The sequence below is a fragment of the Daktulosphaira vitifoliae genome, unplaced genomic scaffold (genome assembly GCF_025091365.1).
Source record: "Daktulosphaira vitifoliae isolate Bord-2020 unplaced genomic scaffold, ASM2509136v1 Scaffold_3, whole genome shotgun sequence".
Taxonomy (NCBI): domain Eukaryota; kingdom Metazoa; phylum Arthropoda; class Insecta; order Hemiptera; family Phylloxeridae; genus Daktulosphaira; species Daktulosphaira vitifoliae.
In genome coordinates, this window is record NW_026099574.1 from 25,675,434 (window position 1) to 25,702,924 (window position 27,491).

At 23.4% G+C, this 27,491-nt stretch overlaps 1 protein-coding gene across 9 annotated transcripts; it reads right to left on the bottom strand.

Moving 5' to 3' along the window:
- Window positions 1-11,223: 11,223 nt before the first annotated feature.
- LOC126901063 (dynamin) lies at window positions 11,224-26,762 on the bottom strand. Of its 9 annotated transcripts, XM_050677253.1 has the most exons (21): window positions 26,316-26,761; window positions 23,533-23,606; window positions 22,243-22,392; window positions 21,834-22,037; window positions 21,322-21,525; window positions 19,907-20,099; window positions 19,727-19,847; window positions 19,225-19,313; window positions 18,712-18,911; window positions 18,323-18,468; window positions 18,101-18,258; window positions 17,860-18,025; window positions 17,674-17,796; window positions 17,137-17,256; window positions 17,042-17,053; window positions 16,719-16,925; window positions 16,139-16,317; window positions 15,852-16,067; window positions 14,045-14,193; window positions 13,817-13,911; window positions 12,578-13,356 (listed from the first exon to the last, which is right to left on the bottom strand). In XM_050677253.1, the coding sequence occupies exons 1-19, from the start codon at window positions 26,477-26,479 to the stop codon at window positions 14,082-14,084; spliced, it is 2,838 nt and encodes a 945-aa protein (XP_050533210.1). In that variant the 5' UTR covers window positions 26,480-26,761; the 3' UTR covers window positions 12,578-13,356; window positions 13,817-13,911; window positions 14,045-14,081. The 9 variants fall into 9 exon arrangements, with proteins under 9 accessions (XP_050533214.1, XP_050533210.1, XP_050533213.1 ...); XM_050677257.1 differs by lacking the exons at window positions 12,578-13,356; window positions 13,817-13,911; window positions 14,045-14,193 and adding an exon at window positions 11,224-11,542 and having other exon boundaries at window positions 26,316-26,762; XM_050677256.1 differs by lacking the exons at window positions 12,578-13,356; window positions 13,817-13,911 and having other exon boundaries at window positions 15,852-16,052; window positions 26,316-26,762.
- Between the last annotated feature and the right edge of the window lie 729 nt (window positions 26,763-27,491).

Consider the following 27,491-nt stretch of genomic DNA (forward strand, 5'->3'; position numbering starts at 1 on the left):
GCAACCAGGATAACAATTTTTTTTTCATTTAACGTGTAAATATAAATATATTATACAACTTTAATGTTTAATATTATTAATGTTAAAATGTTATTAATCTTTTTTATTTAACGTTACGATATTTTTACGATTAACTTGAACTGCTATAAGAAATTTAAATAATGGACAAGCGACTAATTTTTTTTTACATCAAGTTTTTTAAATATAAAATAATTCTTTTTTTTTTTTTAATTAAGAACTATTTTATGTTATAAGTAGTATTATGTTTAACAAAACTTTGCATTTATTGATATCACATATTTTTTGGTTTTTTGACAACATTTTTCGTTTTATATATTACTATTATTATGATCTTCATAATGATATTTTTTTTCTTGATTGCATCCTACTTCTCTCTTTATTCGGTTTGGAAGAGAGGTAAATAATACTAGTAAAATAACATCCACTGTAAACAATTTTAGAATCCCCACTACTCATAATTAAAAACAATTATTTGTTAATTTTTCAATGGACACACATGCATTATTACATAGAATGAATAATTATTACATCATAAGAGCCTCGTGAGATGACCATCATTGTTTTATAAATATAAAAGTAATAAAAATATCATACAAAATAATATTTTTTAATTGTTAATCTATTTTATATATGTCTATAATAACTTTTGTTATATAGTCTAATTATAATTGCATATTTTTTATAACAATACTTCCTAACTTATTAAATGTCTCGGAATATTTTAGATTCACGAAATGACTTAATGTATCTTTATTAGATAATTTTTTCGTGAACGGCATTTTGTTGGCATTGTTGTAATGATCACTAAATTGTCTCATTTTACTGTTTTTCGCTTAAAAAAAAGCAAAGAAATAAATTCTGTCAAACACAACTTTTGCCACTTCTATTTTCCCTAGAACTGGAAACTAAAATTAGTATTATTTACAGAGAAAATTCTATTTTTATATTAGGTATTTTCAGACGATACGCTACATTAAAGAAAATAATTATCTCAGCATTTTACTGTTATAATAATTGGTACAATTATGTATTGCATTTCACATAAATTATTTATTTTGTATTTTAATTTTTTTTTTTTAGTCATATTAAATTACTATTTTATGTATAAAATCAATATTTATAGATGGGAATAAATAATTAACACAAATGTGAAATGTCTAAAAGACCAAAAATTTTGTAGTATTTGTTGAGTTAAATATTCTTAATATTTTTTAGTTTTAAATTAATATTATAAATATGTTTTAATCTTAATTAAAATATGTCATTACGAAAACTTAATAAATTATTATAAATAAACATTTTATTATTCATTGACTATTTAGTCAATGAAATGTATGTTTATGCATAGATTTTCTTAAATAAAATTCCAAAAATATAATAATGGTCATGTATATAATTGTAAAATAAAATTTATATTGTATAATTTTAGAGCATAGTTGAAAAAAAATAATTTTATACGATTGTATAAAAATAATAAATTTCAGCCAATCTGTTAAACAATTTTTTTAAGTTTAAACTTCAATAGTTGCATCAAAACTAGAAAAAAATCTTATGACAGTATTATATTTAACATACAAAAGTAATAAAAATAAATAGTTTTAGTATACCTCTTCATGTTTATTAGCATAATGGCCTCGATAATCTTAAGTTCAGTTCCAATTCGATTGTAAATACAGTTATTAATTATTTTATAGATCAATAACACTCAATGGTATTTCAAAAATTAGAATCATTTTAAATGTTAAAAAAATGATATTTAAATATTCAGCCAAATATTTTTGGCATCAATTTAAGTCATATGATTTATTATTTATAATTTATAAAGTTAATTTGCATACATTAGTTTATTTAATAAATATGTTTATCAATAAATGTAATTAAATTTTAATAATAGAAATATTTTGTTTACCATATCTATTTATTGCATTATGAAGCGTAACTATATATTTTTATTTAAATTACTTCCAAAGAATTTAACTTATTTTATTCAAGAAGTTTATTAGTATACTATATTTAAGTTTTTTAAGAGTACAAAGTTATTTTACTTAATCAATTTTATAATAATCACAAGTTTAGATAATTCTGTTTTTGTTAAAAATAAATATAAAATAACCATAACTAGGATAATATATTCAATTTTATGTCGATTTTGTCAATTAACAGAAATTTGGCTAATTGCCTTATACTTAAAGCCACAAAAGGTGTTAGGCTTCTTAACTTAACTAGTTATATTTTAATTGAATGCTATTAATAGTAGATACCGATATCAATCTGAGAACATCGAATTCGTTTACAAATATAAGAAAGCGTTAGACCGTCTGGGCGGCCGCCAGTGTAAATATTCGTACACCTAATTAATTTTCCGCAATTTTAACCATCTTCTTTTTAAATTGAACGCATACATTGGTAACGCTATCTAATTTTAACAACTGCGTTAGGTTTAAGAAGTATACAAATGATTTTTTCATTTGCTAAAAATGAAATGCCGCTCAGTATACAACGTTATTATCGTTCGACCCACGTTCTGATGTTGCCAAAAATGTACGTAAGGGCGATTTGAGCCGAGTAGCAAAAAATAATTCATAGTGTGAATGTTTTCTCAAACTCGTCTTAGAGAGAATAACTAAACGACGTGCGTTATTATGTCAATTTGTCAACAGACCAAGTATGGTATGTACTTGGGTAGAATTTTTAGAAAAAAACATGTTTACCAGTTGAATAACTATGATGAAATTTCATAGGGAAATTTTTTTCACTCAATTATATAAAATATACATATTATAAACAAATATTGAATTAGCATAAGAATATAAAGATAAAGAGAGCTGTTTTTGAAGAAACCTTCCATTATCTTTTTTATTAAATTTTTAGATTCTATATAAAGGTATAATACAGTTTGTTCAATATTTTGATTCACGTCGATGTCTAATGTATAATAATAAATTAACATATTCTTTTTTTTTTTTGTTGATTTTTTAATATCAATAAATTTTTTAATTATTAAACATATTATACGTGTCAATAACATAGGCATAGTGTGGTGGACATTTTTGGAGGAGCTAAATATCATTTTTTCTCTTTCAAAAAACATTTTTTATACAAAAATACAAAACATTTTTCATTATTTACCACCTTACGCCTAATATCATGACGTTTCATATTCAACTCTCTAATAAAAAAAATAACTTTTATTGGATACCAAAAATTATAACTATAGTGGTAAATTTCACTATTCAATATAATGTATATGTGGCTAATATGACACATCAATAGTGGCAAAACCAGAAAGTAATTTCAAGGATGGAAAAGAAGATTATTACCTTTTGTGATCACCAAAAAAAAAATTATGCACCAAAAACACATTTTTTATAAGCTCTCGTAGAAAAATTTTGTATAGTTAAGATCTTGTTATATTAACATGTTATCCAATAACGTAGCCAAGATTTTATAATGAGAGGGGAGCATAGTAATAAAATCTACAAATTTTCATATTTTAAACTTTTGTTTGCTTAACACTTCATTTTAGAGATGAATATTGCTGTTTAAGTTGGGACCGGTCCCCCTAACCTTGGTTACGTCACTGACTTTAATATAAAATTTGACACAAAATATGTTTTACACGTTATCAAGTTTTTTGTTTATCAATTGTTAATATTAATTTTAGAACAATAAACTTATTTTTTTTACATGATATTTAAACAGATAAACTATTATAAATTTATTTTATAAATAAGTTGGTTTCAATATATTTGACACAAGAATTTAATAAAAAAATGTTTAAATAGGTTAATATTATATATTACCCTATTTTTTATTATGCTTTACCATAAAAAATTTTTTTTTAATTATTTATTGATGGAGAAAATAGTTAAAATTCATCTATTAGTTTAACATTATCCAGGCGCTATGGCGTATGCTGGACATCAAATTAATTTAATTAAACAAAAACAAATTTTGTTTTGTAAATATTTCATTTAGACCGACGGCAGATTCAACTGAAAACATAATTAAATTAAACAATACGATATTATTTTTTCTCAATGATATAAATTACTTTTTATCTTTGCAAATATAAATAACTTACCCTTGCAATATAAGTATACATAGTTTCATATAATATTATATTTAGTTATTTCAATAACTAAAAAGTAACGTGATCGCTTCATATCGGAAGCCGTAAGAACAGTTGTAGAAATGAATTTAAATTTGTAATTTTTTTGGAGGTTTCTCCCATTTACAAGGATTGAGGGAAATTTTTTCAATTTTTTGAGGGTAATATCTTCGACTAGATAAGATTTGTGACCTTTTGACGTATCGTTGAAAGAAATCGGTCTATTGAGAGCTGAGAAAAAGTGGTAACAGACACAAAAAATACACATTATAGTAAAACCAATACTTTTTTAGCTTCGCATCAAAGCTAAAACTAATTAATAAAAAAATTTTTTTTCAAATTATTGATTTTAATTTTGTTAATAATCCGTGCGGAAATTTGATGAAGATTTAAAAAATTGTATTGTTTAGATTGATATGTGGTTAGGAACTTCTATAATTATAATTAACAATAAATTTGTGAGAAAAACTCAATATTTCGTTAGAATCACAATTTCTTTGAATTTATATGGAAATAAATAATTTAAGTAAAAATTATAGAAGTCATTTCTATGTAATTGCTGGTGTTTAAAAATATGCTACAATTAAAATATTTGATCTTGATTAAATTCTTAATTATTTAAAAATATCAAAAAATATAGTTTAAAATTAAATTTAACAACACATAAAAGGATGAAATAATAACAATTTCCTTTTAATTAACATAACATTATATTATCCATTGGAAAATGTTTATATTTATTTAAATTTAATTATATTTAAATATGATTAAATTAAGTAATTATTAAAAATATATTAATAATGCAGTGGCTCTAAATAAAAATTTTTCAATAAATAATGATTTTTAAATAATTGCCCTGAAATTTTGTTTTGTATTTTAATAAAACATAATTAAGCTATAATTAATATTATTAATAGGATCGGTCTAGCCTAGTCTGATTCGATCCCCAAGGTGCCAACGAGATTTTTCTTGTGATTTTCTCTTTGGTTGTGTCTGTTGTGATCTCTGGCGCAACTTGGCCACAATACCCACCTCGTTCAACATTGACTTAGCCAAAAACCATGTTAGCATGTAACATGTTAAGTTCAAAAAATAGAAGGATGTAAAACTGATCATTAATTTATATAAATAAACTATAATTAATATTAAATTTTTGTCAAAAAAAAAAAAATTATTTTTAAGGATAATTTTGAGAGATGAATTTCATAATTTAAATAGAAACTTATTATTATTTTTATACAATTAGATGATGATAACAATTTAAACCTAAACGACAACAAAGTTTTACTTTTGACTTAGAACAATTTTTTGCAATATTTAGGTAAATGTGAGAAGGTTATAATAATAATAAAAATTGATCACTTGTGGCTAATTAATTAAGTAAAATTAAAACTATATTAAAAATATTATTAATTTAAAAAACTAAAAAATATTAAACTCAAAGCCACAAAAAAATTAATGAAAAGTCGCGGATACGTATTTCGGAAACAATGTTACCATTATCAACGCTAAACACATACTGCTATGCATCAGTTTGTTTAACTCTTTATTATGATCAAAAGGCCCGAACGCCATAATTATATAATAAAAATTGATCACTTGTGGCTAATTAATTAAGTAAAATTAAAACTATATTAAAAATATTATTAATTTAAAAAACTAAAAAATATTAAAAATATTAAACTCAAAGCCACAAAAAAATTAATGAAAATGTGAGAAGGTTGTTCAATATAGTAATATGTATGTGTTGGTAAAAGTAGATTGTGTCTAATTTTACCCTGCTTCTCACATTATCATAATATTTAAATATTAATAACTCAAAAAGTAATTTTACAAAACTAGTAATCGACTCCTAAAGATTTTATTTAGTTAATTTTCCATCTAATTGTATAAAAGTAATTATAGGGTCCTATTTAATTTTTAAGAGTCATCATTTAAAACTACCCTTAGAAATAATTTTTTTTACAATAAACTTAATATTTATTATGATTCATGAAACTTCAATTATTACATATTTATGAAAAACTCAGGCGTATTATTTTTTTCTAAATTACAGTGTATAAATACCATACATAATAATTATCCAAACATATTAAAAATTAAAAAGTCTGCATGCCAATCTCTACTTGACAAAGGTGTTTTTTTTGCAATAGAATGTATACAAAAATTTTGTTACACGGCGACTTGTATAGGCAATATTAATACAGTTTTGTCTAGTACCGTATGGTTGAAAAGTAAAGTTTATTTGAGTTTTTTTAAAATTTTGATATATATATATATGAACAAAAAAGTCACTATAATGAATTTAATTTTTAATCAACTATAAATTAAAATAACCAGCTTAATTTTATTTCTTAATATTTTACCACTACTTAAATATATTATTTAATTTTTACGCCATTGATTTGTTTTAAAGTAGACAAATTTAATATACTAACATTTATTAATTACAAAAATTAATATATAAATAACCCAACTTTTGATTATTAATCGATGAAAAATTGTTTGTTAAAGAATAAAACATACTTAATGATCTAAAATGTTTCAGTTTACTTAAATAAAAAATAAAAAAACGTTTCAATGTTTAAAATCTTTCTCCGATAACTAAAGTGACTTAGTCATACACGTATATATGTCTGTACTAGAAATGATAAACCTTTAACGTGCTATTAAATAATTCCCACAAGTGTTCCATCTGAGGATTTTTCTTGGAAGATTTTATTTTGCATTATTAATTTGAAATTTATACGTTTCATAAAATATTAAGGTAACGCGTAAAATGTTTAGGCAAATCCTCTTTTTTTATTTATAAAGTCATGATAGCTTTTTATAGAGTAATATTACCTTATAGAACTTCATAGATTATCACTCAATTTATATTTGGAAAATTTTCATTAATTTATTATATACAGAAAAATGATATGTCGATGAGCTGATAACACACTTCGGTAATCAAACATTAATTATAGTACAATGGATAATTAAATACANACCGGTCGGTAATCAAACATTAATTATAGTACAATGGATAATTAAATACAAAATTGGTTTCTTATTATCATACAAACAAGCATATTCAAAAAATTATTTTTAAAACTCCAAAACTAATCAAAATCTTAATATATGCTCGTTTTATTCCCTATAACCTAAAATAACGATAATTTTATAAACAGGTAAGTACTTAAATTTTTACTTTCAAAAATTATAATTAGATATAGTCATGTATTAATATTTCTTTTTATTAATTTTTAATAAAATTTTATTTCAACAAAATTCTACTTAAACTAAGTTTCTAAACGTGTTATTATGAAAAAATATATATATAAACGAATTGCGAAAATATTTTAAATGTCTGTAACTTATATTTTCACGATGTAAATGTATTTTTGCCTAACGATAAACAGACTATAGTAGAATGAGTCACAATAGTCTATTTTTAATAGCAGATTATTTGGCATATTTTTTAATTTAATAAAACAAAAGTAGACTAGTAACTTTTTATACAGTCAAGAAATGTAGCATTCAATATTGAGTACTTTAAAGAAATAAGTATAATTAACACGATAAAAACATTGTTTGATTTGCATAATTTAAATAATAACTATGTTACATATATAAAATAATTATTTCAATAAATACCAATATCACTACGTTAATAGCAATAAATTTAATTAAAAAAATATATATTATAAAAACATAAATTTTAAAAAAGTATAAAAACTATACTCATCATTTTTCATTTTGCTAAAAATAGTATTTTAAATTGATTTATAATTTAAGTTCAATTTTGTACTAATAATTATAGACACAAAAATAACTAAAAATAAGGAAACTTAATATTCATAATTTAAATAAATAATTACGGGACGGCGTGGCCAAGTCGGTAACGCGATAGTGCTTGACCGCGCACTGTCTCGGGTTCGAAACTTGGTCACGGGCGGCTTCATTTGCCGAGCATGTGATCAGTTCGGTAATTGAAGTCACCATCCCTCTCTCCGGCGACGGACTAATGACCCGTCCCGCAATATCATTGGTTAAAATGGCCTATAATGGGCCTTAAAAGCTCAAAAAATAAACAAATTAGATTTTACATAATAGTACTTTATAGTTTAAAAACGTCATAATTTATTGACTAGTTTAAAAATCAAATTAAAATGATTTTATGATAAAAAGGTCCTCCATATTATGGACATTATTCCCAAATTTAGAGTTTTGAAAAAAAATGATGTCTCTTTATAAAATTATTTTATTGATAAGATAAGGTAGTTGAAAAGTTAGACAATAAAAATTGGCATTTTTAGAAAAAATGTTCAGTATCTTTGATCAATACCGCTTCTTAAGCCTATGAACAATAACAATATTACCATTCACAAATTTAAAAATTTAAAAATATATAACATTAAAACTCCAAGTTTTGGATAATAATCTTGATCAGAATAGTTATTTTTAAACAAAATTATTTTGTTTAGTTAATTTTCTTCGTACAAAATACATTTTATATACAGCCGTATTTAACCTTAGAAGAATATATGATAATAAAACTATAACGATAATTTTAGAAAAGAAACCAAATAAATAGTACTGCAGCGATTATAGCAAAAGCCATGTATAGCCTAATAATAAAATCGATAGTCTAGTTATTCTAATAATTTGTATATAATTTAAATAGCAATGAATATTACAATGAGTACTACAAAATCGGAATCGTATACTTAAAAAATTCGTAAACCTCCAACGCGTCATCTAATTATTAAATCTAAATAATTTAATTCGAATTAAATTATTCAGTTTTAAATGAGATATTCCAACTAAAATAGATAATTATCTATTAACTTAAGTTCTATAAAATATCCTAAAATACCAATAAAAAACAATAATTCATATTATCCAATACTTTCTTACTATACAATTGTAAAAAATGTATGGATTTTACTATACATTCATTTATGTTCTATCAATATTTGTATTTACGTTTTATCAATCTCTGTATAACTTTTTACTCTCCTCCGTATGAAAACATTTTTGAAGTTGATGTAAATCTTATGATAGAAATACCTTATAAAATATATTTTAATCTAGTTATATATGTATAATTTTAATTTTTTTTTTTATCACACTGATTAAATATAATGGTTACTATTCCTCAAAATATAACTTGAGTACCTTCATATATTACAAAATCAATTTGTTATTAATATATGATAAATATTCATATAAATGAAATCGTTACTAATCATAGGCATATTAAGGGTTTAAGCACCTTGAGATAGTTTATATTTGATGTCCCCTAACATTTTTTGTTAAAAAAATAATTTTTTTTCAGCTTACCCTTAAAAACTTAAAATAGAGAATATTAATTTTAAATAATATTATATACATTTTTACTCTAGTATCATCGGCTATGATGCCCCGAAAGACTCAGGGACGCCCTTTTCGTTGCACCTTAGACCAACATCCTATGGTAGCCCTTATATAGACACGTTACTGTTACTAAGTATTATTATTAAGAATCAAGACTGCTATTAATATTCTGTATAACTATGGTGCTATAACTTCGTTAAGTTTCCCTGCTATATATTTTTTCACTAAAAATTAATATAATACCTAGCATAAATTCCATTTATCGCCTATAACATAAAATTAAATATCAAACGTTTTCAAATACAGAAGATTTGTTCAACACAGAAGTGATTTGTTTAATAATCATCATAACCTTAGCCTCTATTCCAACTATTTGGGATCAGCTATATTATTTGTCTAATTATATTAATTTATGTACTGTTCATAATTAGCAGCGATAGTATGACCCATTGACATTTTCTTGATCCTATTCACGTTACCGGTAACGCGATCACATTTGACACGGTTTTTTAACGTTTATTTTTACACAACAGTTTGGCACGACCTCTAATGGACCATTATAGTATAAGCACAGGTACCATACAGCGACAATCAAGTTCATAACGCAAATTTGACTACAACCTATGCGCAAATAATAATTCATTTCACTACATATACATTTAATAGTCTCAGTGTCGCCTTAATTCCATATTACTTTCTCAAAGTTAAATACAATTTTTCAAACACAAATACTACAGCAAAAGACTACTTTCATAGATAAAATTAAAAAGAAGGCTATATTTTTATTATAGCGAGCAATGTATTTAGACTGGCGTTGTTACTACTACTGCAGTTATTAAGATTTAGGCCATCGCTACTTCAGCTAAAATTCTATTGTTAGCTTCAGATGACGGCGCCAAGAATGTGGGACGTTGTGTTTGTGGTTCAACCATCAAAAACTCTATACAAAACAGAATAATTTTCAAAAATAATACCCAGATTTACTAATATTTTTTCAAAAATTCCTATATGGTGTTCAAGTGATTCTTCATTTTTAAAAAGTTTAGAAAAAAAACTAACCAATGCCAATAAACTAATGTATGTACTAATGATTTTTTTTCTAGTCGATATTTAAAAAATATCTAACATGTTTTAATAAACTGTAGCGCTAAATTTTATTATAAAAGAAAAACTAGTTAGAAAATTTTTCTTGTTAGATCAGCAAAAAAATTCATCTGTTTTTATAGAAAATTATGGATAGATATGGCTTTAGTATTCATCAACCCTCAGCAAAAACCTAATCAGACTATAAATTTAAAATAGAAATATTTTCTTTTTAAATTATCAACCGAGAACAAATTTAGTGTATAAATGAACATATTAAAAACATACAGGTGTAGGAAAATTTAGGAAAAACTGATGCATTTCAATTTTTATCCTATCTCATTTTTTAAAATCTTAAAATAAACTTTCAAACAGCTAAAGAATGAATTAAAAATGTAGTAATTTTCTAAGAGGATCGCTTTAGGAATTTTTTTTTCACAAAATAACTAATTTAATTTAATATTGAGCAATGTGAACATTCGATAATAATTTCAAAATTTGTACTTCAAAACAGTTATTAGTTATAACCCTTACGTAATGATGATCAAGTTCTTAAACTATTTTAAATAAAAATTTCTAAAATATTTGTATAAAAAAAATTATTATTTAACGTTTAGCTTAATAAACACAAATTAACTTATAAAAAAAAGATCTTAACAGATTAGAAATATTTACTGTAATAAAATTACATTGGTATTAATTGGTAGCTATAAATTAAAATTAAAATTGGTCTCAACAGAAAACAGCATTTAAGTTTATGTCGTGACCATATATGATACATGGATGTACAATAGGAACAGATAAAAGGAATTAAATGGAGTAATACAATTTTTAAATAGTATAACTTATTTAAAAATTTTAAACAATTGGTAACAAAATGGCACAACCATTATTTTAATAACAATTTAATTTCGTTGGAAGTGGAGACGATTTTGCATACGTGAAGGCATTAGATTAACAGGTCGTCTAAAAAAAAAATTATAATAATAAAAAGTTTTGGTTAACTCATCCTCTCAGGTACAAACAATATTTCTTTAGAGAAGATGTTAAACATAATTAAATAAGAAATTAATTAATTAAGAAACTTGAATTCAAACATTAACCTTTCTTATAATCATAAAGCTAGTAATTTTACTAAAGAAAGTACGAGTCAGAAATAAAAACTATTATTTAATCCCATTTCTAAATGGATTTTGATAATTCAAACAATATTAAAAAAATTGAAGCACACACAAGCAAAATGTTAATAATACCACAAAAGCATTAGTAGTTAATGATCAGATTATTTAGAAGAAACAACAATTTAGTGAACAATATTTTGTTTATTATATATATATACTTTTCTGTTATTCACAACAACCAGTGAATAATTAAGATTTTCAATTGTCTTTATTAACCATATTCTACAATTAAATTGGGGATATTGATAATTTATTTTCTTGTTTTCTTTTTCAAAAAATTAATAAAAACACTTATTTTAAATTTTTAACTGCTAAATATTTAAATTATAGGCACAATTTTAACTTGATATTTGTGGGGTCTAATTTTTTTTCACTTCTCCAAAAAAAAATTATATATAAATTTATGTGTAATTTTCTTAATTTATTAGGTATGGTATCAACAGAATTTGGGGTCTAAACCTTACTTAAATCTTGTAAATTGTGCCTATGTACTTATGATATTTCAAAACTAATTTTATTTTAGATAATATTTAATGAGCATACATGGCGTCTACAAGGTTCATCATTTTATTATTTTTCTAGGTAAATTCAAATTTTCAATAAATTTATTTTATTAGTGTTATATTTATTATTTATATAGATTCTGTTAGTTTTTAAATAAATTTATAAATAATATTTTAAAAATTAATATCACACTTAACAACAGTAATGAAAAACAACTATTTGTACTCATACTTAAAATTAATACTCATAAAAATTTACCTAGAAAAAAAATGCAACAAAGACTCTTGTTTCCACATTAAATTATACATACTTATAATTTACCTATAATTAGATTTTTATTAATTTAAAAGACTACAAAACTAATCAATATTGTATAGTATCATATTTTGTTAATTCCATTTAAGCAAAAAACAATTTATGACTATAATATTAAACTCAAATTAATCTTTTTATTTTTTGAACATAGAAGCAGTAATAATTGTATTATTTACCATAATTACAAACAATAATCAATATGATTTAAAAGTTTAGTTTTTTAAAAATGGAAAATAAAATTTAACATAAAAAATAACTGTGATGTCTACCGAAACAAGGGTTAAAATTATTTATAAGCCTACAAAGAACATAAACGTTTAAATAATAATTATACTTGAGGTATTTGGCTTAAAAATATATTTTGATTATTCTACAAGTTACAATTTTATTTTTGCACATTATAACCACTTAAAAAATTAGTCTTTCATGACTAATTTAAATACTATTAGTATATTTATTAACGTTATTGATAATTTACATTTCTTGATGATAAGATATTATTAACAAAATCATCTCAATTATAGTAACATATAATCTATTATTGCTCTTACAACAATATTTAAAGCAATAAAGTAGTGCAAAGCCACAAAAATGTGTAATAATACTTTATGAATAATGATACATTATAATTATTACTAAAGATAATGCTTTTTATAAGATAAATCATTATAAAACATTTAAAGATGTAATAGTAATTCAATTTGTATCAGATATATTTTAATGGTAATAAATTATATAAAATAAAATACTTGTTGTATTTAGCTGCAGGAACTCTGGTAACTAAACATTACAATATATAATATAATCTATGATTAAATAAATAAATATTTATTTATTTTTTTGGTTTACAGTCAATAAAAATATAACATTTTTAACATTTAAAAAATAATTGCCAACTGAAAAATAATAAATAAATAGTTGTTTCCAAGTAAAATATATGCCTAATTTTGTATTGTAAAAAAAAATAACTATAAAATATTTAAATTAATTATAAGATATTTAATGGAATGAACAAATTAATTAGAAATAACGATAACAGAGCCTTATTTAAATATAATGAGGCATTCAATAATATATCATTATTTATGTACACAACAAACAAAAAACATTCATGTTTTAACATTATTCTAACATCTAATAATCACATTGATTTAATACAAACATCACATCTAGACTATGTTTTTTTAATAATTCTAGATTTAACTTAGGAAATCAAATTAAAATATATTAATTTTATTACCAAGTTATATATTTAGTTTTTTTTGTTGTCTTTTTTGCACACTCATCAGTTTTTTAAATAGAAGAAAATTTGTATCTAAACGATTTTTTTGCAAGCTGAAATAAAATCAATTAATTTGTCAATAAAAATGATAATCAGAAAAATATTACCAAAGTTTAAAAAAGAAATTTCATTTAAGGCAGTATGCTATTAATTTAATATTATAAGTATTTTATTTTATTAACTTACCATATTTTTTATATCACCAGTTAGACATATCCACAGATTATTTAAAACGGTTGGCAAAAGCATTAGTGAGCTCATTTACAGCTACTTGTGCTACTGCTTGACCGACTGCTTGCTGCACTCGTTGTGGTATTTGTGGCATAGATCCTCGCCTATTATTCCAATTTATCACCATAATAATATGAATTTATAACTAGGTTATTTCAAATTCTTTCCCAATAAGCTACTACTTTAATTAGGATATGATGTAGTATAGACCAATAAAAAAAACTGGCCAAGAATCAAAATGCTTTTAACTTATTTCTATTATAGATGATCATTAAAAAAAAGTATACTATACAAATATTATAAATATCAGTACAAATAAAATGTATTATACTTTATTTTTAATAAATAGTTTTAATATTCCTAAAAATTGAGGAATAAATAAAATTTTTAAGAGTTACTATAAAAAGAAACTTTTTTTAATTTTAATTTTTTTATAGAAATAAGAATTTTTTTAAGATTTAAAAAGTAAAATTAAATTTTTTTGCTTTAATATAATACTTAATTTAACACAATTATATGTTAAATGAGTTTATAAATTTTGAAAAGGAAAATTTTAAAACAACCTCAGGAAAAAATATTTAAAATTTTAAAAATACAAGTTTATAACAAAAAAATTATTTTAAGATTAAGATTAAAAAAATTAGAATTAAATTATAATTTATGTTAAATGGAGAAAAAATTGTCATGATAATAATATCACATTACCTTATACAGCCAAATTAATTTAAACTACATTTTAGCATTTCCACACTTAAATATTTATTAAAAAACAGAAAATGTAAACATATATTTTTAAGTGATAAATTATATGAATAAACATGCAACATTATGCATGTGTAAATAAAAGAACATTTTTTGAAGGGTGGATAAAAAGTAATATTTTTATCTAAATTTTTTTCTATAACTCCTAAAAGAGGGTTAAAAAAATATGAAAGTGATAATTAGTTTTTTCAATGTAACGCCTGAATTTATTTTGTTAGTTTTTAAGTATGTATCAAGCCATTTAAAACATTTTTCTTAATTTTTAATGGAAGTATGTTATGCTACATTAAATAATCTAATTTTTGTTAATAAAGTATTTAATTATTAAACATAAAGTTTTTATGGTAATTTTATATTATATTCCACAATCATCACCTTAAAACTGAAAATATCAAATTTAAAAAGAAATATGAAATATAGGGAAATTTAAAGTTTTTTTTTTGAATTTAATAACAAATAACATATAACAATCACCAAAATTAAACAATGATAAGTAATCTAACTTTTTATACTGTATGAAATACAACTGGTTTTAACTAAACGATGTCAAGTTAAAAAGACAACTTTTCAATTATTTTTTTGTGTAATAATGTTAAAAATTTCTAAAGTAATAATCTATTTTAATAATCAGAATCAAGCTTTTGCTTGCTTATTATTGTAGATATCAGATGGTTGTGAAATAATTAATTTAATTATTAATGAAGTTGCTGATTTAAACTGGCCACCAAAGACATGCTTGAAGACACAATTTAACGGCGTCTGAAATATAAAAAAAACCACACCATCGCCGTTGCACCTTAATGTAATATGTTAGTAGCTCTAACTAACTACTTGTTAGTAAGAACTTAAACTTAAGTACATAGCTATTTAGCAAATAACTATTAGAAAAAGCTTATATAGCTATATACTAAAAAATAGGAATATTTCATGAATTATTGTCAATGAAATAAATCCATTTTTAATTTGGTTTAATAGAAGCAGAAATACGATTTCAACTTACGAAGGAATTAATGGGGGTGGTAAACCTTGTCCTCCGGGTCTACCTGGTGGAGCTGGTGGTTGTCGTCCTTGCTCTGGCCCAGGTCGATTAGGTATAGCAGGAGCGGGTCTTCCTGAAGCTGGAGGAGGAGGTGGTGCTCTAGAAGCTGCATTAGTTGGAGGTTGATTTGAAGGTACTCCTCTACGCCCAGCACTTCCAGGACTAGGAGGAGATAACCTTATATTAATTATAGAAAAACACAATGTTAAACTATATATAAAAACTTAAAATAAGTAATTTAAACACACCTAGGATTATCAAGACTAGATGCTAGCCAATCATTTTTTACTGGTGGTGGAACAGGTGTAGTAACTGTTGCCATTGATACATCTCCAATTATTCTTAAAGCTTCCTTACAAGCTTGATACATACGCATCATTTCTTCTCGTTTTACTGCTTCTTCTGCACTTTCTTCCATCATTTGAGACTGAAATAATGTAAAATTAATATTTTCACTTTTGATTTTTTTTTTTTTATTTGAATTTCATATTTTTAAATTTTCAGAGAAATAACTTAGATAAATTTTTTTTTTGCTATTGTATTTACTAGGATTTAGATAATCCATGAATGCTTCCTTTAAATCAATATCAACACCTTTAATATTATGCATATATAAATTATAATTATAAAATAATAATCATTTTATTTTTTTGATATTATTGCAAAAATATTTTAAATCTATTTCTAAACTTTTACTATTAGATATTAGAATTACCATTAGATAAAGATAAATCAAAAAATAAAATCACCCATATTTAAATTAATTAAAAATAATATAGTAATTCACTTTATTATTACAAAATAAAAAGTTTTTTAATGATTTCATACCTGATCGCCTGATGCATACAAGTGAGCCAATAATTCTCCATTAATAAAATCCTTAGCATTATTTATAATCAAGTGCATGATGATTTTAGGGACTAGATCACGACAAGATTTAGTGACAATTTTCATATATGAATCAACCAAATTTCTAATTGTTTCAACTTGTCTTTCTAAAACTGGATCCATAGATGTAGTAGATTCTGAATTGCTCTATATTCAATTAAAAATTTAAATATTTAATTATTTTTAATTACATTATTTATGTAGAAAAACTTCAATGAAAAAAGCTTTATTATTAGCAGAAAATTTTTTAAAACGCTACTAACCTCACGACCATCCTGATCAGAAAGTTTGAAAAAAATTAATAAAGTGTTAAGCAGTATAAATAAAAATTATAAATAGTCATTTAAAAGATGATTACCTCATCACTATTAGATGTATCCGAGGATTTTTCTGGATAGACTCCAGCACGCAAAAATGAGGCTTTCCAAGAATCAACATCATCTTGGGTTTCACAACTTAATTCTAGTTGTTTATAATCCTATAATATATAATAATATAACCTTTTATTTTTTTAATTTATAAAACAAAATTTTATTTTGATTTAAGATAATATAAAATAAGTGGTATTTAGCCAGTCATAGAAAGATAGGTTAGAACTTTTATGTTAAGCAAATTCATTATTAGCTTTTTCTTAAAATCACACATAATTTGTAAAATTTAGTACATAAATAGTATATTTTAACTACCAATCAATTTGTTTTAATGAGAATAATAAGGGTTAGAAGTTAGTAAATATGAAATTAGTTGCAATACGAAAGAGGCACTGAATCAAAATGGTTATGAGCCACCTATATAAACTATTATAAGCTGGTTATACAACACTTATTGTTAAACTGTAGCTACACAATTATTAAAATTAAATATTTATGCACAAAATAAAAGTAAATAATATTACCTTATACACATTTCGACCTTCGGGATTAAATAAGGCAAAAGTGTGTCGGCGTGACATAAATCCTTGTTCAACATCTTTTATTTTTAAACCATCTAAAGGTAACATGTATTTTTTTTCTCTCTCCTTAAATTTATAATAATGAAAAGTTTCAATAAAAATTCTATCATATATATACTAATTTAATACCTCTTCATCTTTAAACCAGGAGATGTTTTCAGACATCAAAACAAACCAATAATCTCTAGATCCACCTTTCATAATACCTAAATTATGAATACACATCCAACCTTTCCGAATCACTTGATTTCCTAATTTATGAGTTTTATTTGAATTATCGGATGACTGTTGCGCACTAAAGTATAATATTACAAAAAATATTAATTATTTTTTTTACCTTATGAACACAATAAATTACCAAAAAACTTACTTTGCAAATCCAATGAAATCTTCATGATTTGTATTCATATAAGCTAATTCACACTCAACTAGTAAAATCAATTGCTCTTTACATAGTTGTTCCCGACTTCTGACATAAGATGTTATAATACGTTCAGTTTCTTCACGTAAACGAGGATATCTAGACATCTTAAATAATAATTTTGTTAGGCAACATGAATTTGTTGAATTTCATTTTCAGTTTTTTTTTTACCTTATCGGTACATATTCTAACCACATTGGATAATTCATTCACAACAAGATCTGTACATTTTATTGCTGGTTCTTTTAACCTAGCAATTTGTTTTTTAACAATTGCTTCAAAAGCCATATCAGGAGTAAATAGACCAACTCTTATACCTATATAACAAAGATAACAAAACAAAATTTGTAAATGTAAAAATAATATATATGCCACCTTAAGTCTCCCAGTTATTGTGAATAAATTGCATGATTAAAATAAGTTATTGAATAGTTTTTCAAATAAAATTTTTTAAGATTTATTTAGTCTAGAAATATATTGTACCAAGACCAACTTTTAATTCTAACACTTTTATACATCAAGAATCTACCAAGTATAATTATAGCATTAAATAATTTTACCATGAATGTTTCTTATAGCAAATGCTATTTCTCTTCTCAATTCTTTTTCATCAATTTCCATTTTTACAATTTCAAATGGAAAACGTTCATGAAACAAACGATTAATTTTAGCACCTCCAGATAATTCATTTGTATTTATCTGAGCAGAACCAGAACCTTCAATTGTGCGTTCAAAATCAGATTGTAGCTGTTGTATCATCCTATAAAAAAATTAAAAATATAAATTAATAAATTACTATTATATAAATTACTATTATAAAATTATCATGTCAAGTGGAAGTTTCGGATAAGGATGGCCAACACCAAGTAGTTGGGATTAAGACGAGGAAGAAGAGAAGAGAAAGACTATTTTGTTAAAAATCACATGCTTTAAAAGAATTTTTATGAAAAATGAAAATAACAGTTTTGAATAATAGAAAAAAAATTAATTTTTGGGTGGGTTAACAAGTGACACATGGGAATATTGTTGAGTAAATCACTCAGTATACATATAAAATTAATTTGTTTTCTTACTGTAACATTGCTTTTGTTTTTACAGCAGGATCATCTGGTCTAAAATATTTGAATTGTTCTACATCCTTCTCTAACGTAAGTAATTGTTTCTATTAACATCAAATATACTTTATAAAATATTATTTTTGTAAAATTAAAAAAATTAAATAAAATTTAACATTTAACAATCAAAAAATATTAACACAATAGAAAAAAAATTGTTTACAAATTTTTAGAAGGCATTTAAATTATTAATTTCACTAACATATTATGAAACAACAAAAATTTTTCTTAAATTTAAAATTAAAAAATTGTAAAAATATAATTAATTTAATTTATTTTTATAAATTTTAATTTTTTAATGAATATTTACTTGAATTTCTACAAGTTTTGTTCTAATTATAATTATTTAAATATTAAAAATATTAAAAATATTACAATATAAAAAAAAATACTAACTTATTTTTTTAAATACAAAAATTAATTAATTTTTAAAATTGTAAAATTAAATATTAAAGATTACCTGTAGTTTATCTCGAAGGCCAGGTAATGTATCTCTAATATGGTTTGTAAGTTGTTGATTCAGGACTCTCTGCAAATAGGGTGTTCCAAGTCTATCTGCCATATGTCTGTACGATGGATGCCTAATACAAAAAAAATTGAGAATATACTTATTGAGCTTATATTATTTTGTAAATTTTACCCTAAGAAAAATTTTCTTTCTGCAGCTAATGCTGCCTTAATATCTTTGCGGCCATCAATATCTTTTTGACTTCTGTTTACTACTCCAATATAACCACGTCTTAAAGGTAAAAGTTTATTTTCAAGCACATCTCTAGCATCAGTTCCTTCATCCATTAAATCTAATTTGGTGATAACACCAATAGTTCTCATTCCTACATTTCATTGAAGAAAAAAAAACTATTTAATATATTTTTTTTAATTTAACTTAATATTAAACAAATAAAGTCTTTATAATACTAATTACATAAAAAATCTTTTACATGCATTAATTATATACAACTAAACATATTATAAATAAAGTTTAATTTTATACTATTACACAAAATTATTAAGTATAAGACACTCACTTTTGTTTCTTTGTAAAAGAAAATACTGTTTATTTCAAAAAATTCTAAAATAATATGTATTCTTTTTTTTATACTTATAAGGATAAAAAACCAAATTTTTCTTTTATATGGAAATCCCTATTTTTAGTTTGATTATATAATAAAAAATAATTTTTTTTTTATAATTTAATCAACTGTTTGCATTTTAAAACTGTTTAAATAATTGTATTTAAAATAAAAATTCATTATTTATTTAGTTTTTATAATATAAGAAACAACCATAGTCAATTGGACATAAATTATTAACGGGTATTAAATCTAGTTATTGGAAACGTAAGATATGAAAATAAGAGTCAATAAAAATTTGATTATGTGACAATGTGAAGAATTTATGACTATTATATACTAAACAACAAATTTTCAATAGAAAATTGGTCAAAAATCGCTAAACTTTAACAATCAATAACAGAAGAAAACTCATAAAATAAAAAAATTATAAGATCAACATGTTTTGAAATTTCTTTTCTATCATAACAATTGAATTAAAAATAGGGGTTCTCATTATAGAAAATTAAACTTCAGGTTAAACTCTGGTGAGAAAAATATTATTTAACAACATATTATTGTAGAAATTTTTGAATCAAAATTTCTTTCTATATGAGAATTTTAAATTTATTAATAATTTAATCCATTACTCTATATATAAAATACTAAAAATTTTAAATTGGTGATAATAATTGAACTAAAATGCTTCAAAGAAAACATTTAAATGTGAAATTTCAAATAAAATAAAATAGTAAAGTAAACTAGTTTGTAAGATAAACTCATACTAAAAACATTAAAATACTTCAAGAACAAAAAATATTTGGGATCCTAATCATTACTTAATATTAAAGTAAATATATTTACTTAATTTAGTCAATTTATTTTAGTAATATACATAAAAATAATTTAGCTTTTCTGTAGATTTTAATGAAAAAAGTATTTCTGAATAATATATGTAAAATTATAATGCTTGTTTTTTTATTTTGTTTAATACTTAGCTTACCTTCTGGATCAACTTCTTTAGATATTTTTAATGCATCACTATTGGCTAAATCTTGATTAGCAGGAGTTACTGCCAATATTAGGCAATTATCTCTTTTAATAAAAGTAAGTAACATAGATCTAATTTGATACTCTATATCAGGTGGTTGATCCCCAACAGGAACTTTTGTCATGCCGGGTAAATCAACAAGGGTCAGGTTTAATACTGAAAAAAAAAAACTAGCAACACTAAAACACAACTACTTTACAAAAAAAAAAAAAAAAAAGCTATTCAATAAAAAAAAAAAACCAGATATTTACGTATTTCACTTATTAGGTGATACTTATTTATACACAATAGGAATTATTCAACCAATTTTTTCTTTTACATAATTACAACTCAAATTGTAATAAAAACTGTACCAAATATAATAAAAAAAGCTAAATAAAGTACTAACGAGCACTAAAAATCATCACAGAATATTTGATATAAAACTAATAAATTGGCTAATAAACTTGGAAATCAATGTTTACCATCAGGGTCAACTTGTTTAGATATTTGTAAAGCATCTGAAGTAGCCAAATCAGTATTAGCTGGTGTTACAGCCAAAATTAGACAAGTCTCTTTAGTAATGAATTGGAACAGCATATCTTTAATTTGTTGTTCAATGTCTGCTGGTTGATCACCAACAGGCACTTTTGTGAGACCAGGCAAATCAATCAATGTGATGTTTAGGACTGTTAATTGAAGCCATAATCAACAATATAATGGTATATTATATAAATTATAAATTATATTAAAATATAATTTGAATTTTATTATATAGTTGATATTAACATTTTTTTAATAAATTAAAATGTTTAATCAGTATACTAAAAATCTATTTGTTTTAATATTTAATAAATATTTATATTATAATATCAAAATTAAGATTAAACATACCATTTGGTGAGTATACTCTAAGATTGATAGGTATATTGGATATCCCTTTATTGGAACCTGTCATTCTATCTGTTTCTGCTTCTATTTCACGTCGTATTTCATCAAATTCTGAAAACTTTTTTCCCTTGCAATGCAGAAATTCTCCATATTCTAAAAAGTAAAAACATTAATTGATTGCATAACAAAACAAATTTAGTGAAAACATTATTATCTAAATAATATATTCAATGATGATTAATTTTTAAAATGTCTCTTAATTCATTTTTTTATCTTAATTTTAATATGATGGCATCTATGAATCATAAAAATATCCAATATAATACAAGTTGAGCTAGCAACATTGTATTAAATAAATTTAAGTAGTATGCTATATTAACTACTCATTTTCACATAAACAAAAAAAATTATGAATTTTTTTATCTTACTTTATTTCTTGATTATTACAGAATACTTCAGTACAATAACTATTGCTATCTCTATTTTTTTTTCAGTAATTTAGGAGATACAAAAAAATTGCATTATTATTTTTATAATATTAGCTTTTCTATTTTGAAATATTTTTCATTTTACGATAAATTAAGAGATTAATAGTAGACAAATCATAATACACATATTTAATTAATCTAATTTTCTAACAAATAGATACAAATGATTTTTTATTAAATTTGTTAAAACAAAAACTTATTTTTTAATTTTTTTTGATATTAGAATTTACCTGAACTGAAAGGCACATTAAAGTTTTTACTGCCTTTAAAAATTTAAGTTTATATCTATAATTTGCCTCTAAAATATGATACTTAAAATGAACTACCAAGGGACATTACACAATAGTGTAGAAACATACACTACTTAAATTTAAGATTGTTTGATTTAGTGGTGGTAATTTGTTGTTTTTCAATAGTAATTTATTGTTATAATTTTCGTTATATTATCTAAATTGATTATGTTAATACAACTAATAAAAAAAATATTTATATATATAATGTTAATATAACTAATAATTATTTATATATTATCCATTTGGTGGTTACGTGCTATATTAAAATATAGTCTGTGATTGAAATACCAATAACTAAGATACTGCTATTTTGTAGAACTAATTTATACAGTGAAAGAAATAAAGAAAATGAACCTATAATACAAATTTTAGTAATCACTGGTAATATTCAAATTGAATAGTAGTGTACAATTACTACTGTAAAATAGCTACTACTGCTATTTGTTATTATCAATAGTCAGAACCTCAAACAAATATTTCTAATTATGTATTTAATTAAATATAAAACTTACCTAATGTACTTTGAATAAGTTGTAAAATTAATGGCCGACGTGTTACAATTCCTGAACCTCTAGGTAGAAAATCTCTATAAAAATTTTAAAAAAGTATGATTAATAAAACAAATTATTACTATAGAATATAACTATTAAAAATAACTTTAATTTAATTTTAATTAATTTTAATATTACTATCAAAAATAAAAAATGTGTAATAGTTATTAATAAATAATAAAATGCGCTTAAAAATATATAAAATTCTGTACATTTTAACAAATACCAATTTTTAAAAATGTACTTAATTTAATGCTATATGATTTATGTATAAATAACGTAATTTTAATAGTTCATACATATCACAACAAATTTAAGATTGTACTGTCTACCAACTAATAAGTACAATTTAAACGACAAGTCATAAGGTCAGGAGCATATGTCAAGAGATTCTTTCCAACTTTAAATAACCAAATAAAAAATAATATTAAAATTCACTAAATAATAGTGTATAAATTGACTATTAATTATTTATTGAAAACTACATTTTGCGAAATATAATTTATAGTATATACATTAATATTAAAGTATATATAATTTTTTAAAATTGGGTTAACTTTTTAAAAGCAAAATTTAAATAGTATCTATCATAATATTCAGTGATACAAAATATTTTTTTCTTAATTGTGTAATGCATGAATAATACAATATTTTAAATAATAGTTATATCAGTGGTATTATCTGTAAAAGGTGTCGAGAAATAGAATATTATATGATATTTATATTATTGAACAAACAGAAGTAAAAATTAAAGAAAAAATAAAATAAACTCTTAAGAATAAAAATATTAGGGATGCTAAATTACTACCATAAGTTCATTTTTTTTATAAAAATCAAAATATAGAATTTTCAAAACTTTGGGAGGATAATTTTTTTATTTACGCTTATTAGTAAATCAGGGTTATGATGAAAAAATAATTGAAGACTTATAAAATTAATAAAATAAAACTTATAAGCTAATTATATCTACAAGTTATATTATTAATAACAAGAAAAAAATTTTAACGAGAAAGGTCTTTAAGTATTGAGAAAATAAATAACTAAATGAAAATACTTATCATTCATTGATATAATTTTCAAACAGATTTTACTAAATAGGAAGTATAAATAAACCTAACGGGACGGTGTGGCCGATTCGTTAATGCTAAAATGCACTGCCTCGTGTCATGGGCGACAATATTTGTCAAACAATAGATCAGTTTGGTAATTGGAGTCACCATCCTTATCTTTAGCAACGGACTAACCATCCGTCCCGGAGTATCAATGGTATAGAAACCTCCTCCTTTGGGGAAAGTCGCAATGGCCCTTATGTCGTATAAAGCGTTAAAAAGAAGAAATAAACCTAACCAAATTTTGATATGACAAAGGAAGAAATTATTTTAACTGACACTTTAATATGATATTATTAATCAACAATAATGGATCTATGTTTAGTTGCTTTACACAAAAAGTTAATTTTCTGTTATCATTCTTTATACTTTTAACTCATATCAACTTTCAATTTTCAAACAGCAATCCCAATTTTTTTAGATCACCAGATGTACGGTTTATTATACTTATATGAATTAGTATAAGTAACACTTATACGATATAATAATATTACTATCTTTTAAAAAAAGATAACATTTTTTTCTGATTGCCCCTAAACTTTAAATAGTTATAACTCATGAAAAGTTGAATAATTTAAACTAATTTTGAACAAAAAATTTTTGTTTTAATTGAATAAATATAATAGAATAAAAAAACAATTGGGATTGTCATTTGAAAATTGAAAGTTGATATGAGATATGAGTATAAAGAATGCTAACAGAAAATTAATTCTTTGTGTAAAGCAGCCAAACATAGATCCATTATCATTAAAAAAATAAAATAATGATTAGCTCTAATATTTACAAAGATATTTTGTAAGGCGTATTTAAGGACATGTATCTTTAACTAGCTTAAAAGTAAGAAAATTACCCTAATAAAAAATAATTGGTCAATAATAACTTGAATTAGTATTTTAAAAGATATTATAGCAAGACGAGTTGTGCTGTTACAAATAAATTAAAATGCCTTTAGATAAATATAAATTGATTCGTACTTCATCTCTAATCATATTTGTAAAGTGTTAATAACATCCATAATACTAGTTCAAAAGTTGTTAATGATCGATCATTTCCTTAATATAATATTTTTCTTATTTTTAAACTTTTAAACATATATGTTTCCATTTAAAAAATTTATAAAGATACTATTTTAAAATAGGACTAAATTTTTTTGGAAAATTATAGAACAAAGGATAGTCTTAAAAACTCTTAAAAAGAAAAAAATAATGTTTTAATTATGTCAATCTTCTTGGGTATAATAGCATTACTATATTTCATCTAATGATTAATTTTCATCACATCATTTCATGACTAATTTAATATGTCAACGTTAATTTATTAATGACTCAAATATAATATGCTAGTTACTTAATAATTAATATCATCCTCATGCATCTTAATAGTAATTTTTAATTCAATATGACAATGATCGTTTCACTGAATTTCTCTATAATATAATAAAATACTTTATCTATTTCTGGATAAACTATAATATGATTAATTTATGTTAGTATTCAACTAAATTTAAAATAATTCATTCAAATATGATGTAATGAGAATTTAATTTTTTAAGTATCTCTATAAATATTAAATAGATGGAATTTAAAAAATATTTTTTCATGAAAATAACAAATATGACAGTAAAAATAATGTTACCTTCCAACAAAATTTTCCAGTACAGAACTTTTCCCTGCACTTTGTCCACCAACTACAGCGATCTGGGGTAAATCCAGTTGCATGTGTACACCAAGTTGTGTGAAAGCATCCTGAAGCTTGTTGACAATAGGTATCAACTGCTCCATGCCCATATTTCCAGCCATTCTAAAATAATTTAGAGTCGGGCACTTGCCCGAACTTCTACAGGTGTTGAACTCTTAAAATATCACACTAAATACACTCTGAACAATATGTTTAATGAAATAAAAGCCGTGCATACGGCGAATCACACCGACGGCAAACAGTACGTCACCAGCAAAACATACGGACGGAAAAAAGCACAATGAAATACGAAAATGATTACAATATTATTATTATTCGTGTGCGTGTAATGGAAAGACGACTAGTCCAACGCTATCGGAATCCGAATGACACCGACTGACTACGAACGGAAAACTAACTTGGCGACTGACAATTGCTGTTCAACAACAAGCGCGCTCGAATTCAAACGCCTTTAAAACGACAAAAAAATAATCCACTAATTTACATCACGGCCTTTGAAAAAATAATAATAAACATTTGTCTGGAAATATATTTTTTTAATTTTTATGGTATTTATTTTCTAATTTGATATAAATAATAAACAAACGTAAAAAAGAATATTTATGTCATAAGATTGCCGAACAGCGGCTGTCGAGTGGATGGAAACGGTCAAATCCCACCCACTTTGAACTAGAGGAAAAGCTCACAGCGCCATCACGCCGTTACCGACCCTTTATCGATTCTTATTCTGCCCGTTTTAGAGCTAGTGATATGTTTATGTATTCGTTATCGACAACATGAAACAGACTTTCCTCATTCATAACGCCCACAACTCACATGATAAATACCGGAATGATTAGAGTTATAATTGTATAATACTTTTGACAAATTTCAATAAGAGCGTAACAAATATAACAATAATGGCTACTTGAAATTGTGACATACATATTTAATCTCTCCTCTTGTTAATTTAAGTTTGTCGATCACACTTAATATTTTTATCGGAATTGTTAATCTCCTTTGGAGTGTTAAATATTAAGAATTTTAATTAAAATAAATAAGTGAAAATTAAAAAGACCAGTATCATAGGAGAGTGTACCTCTATTTTATAATACCGTCTTCATGTCATTATGA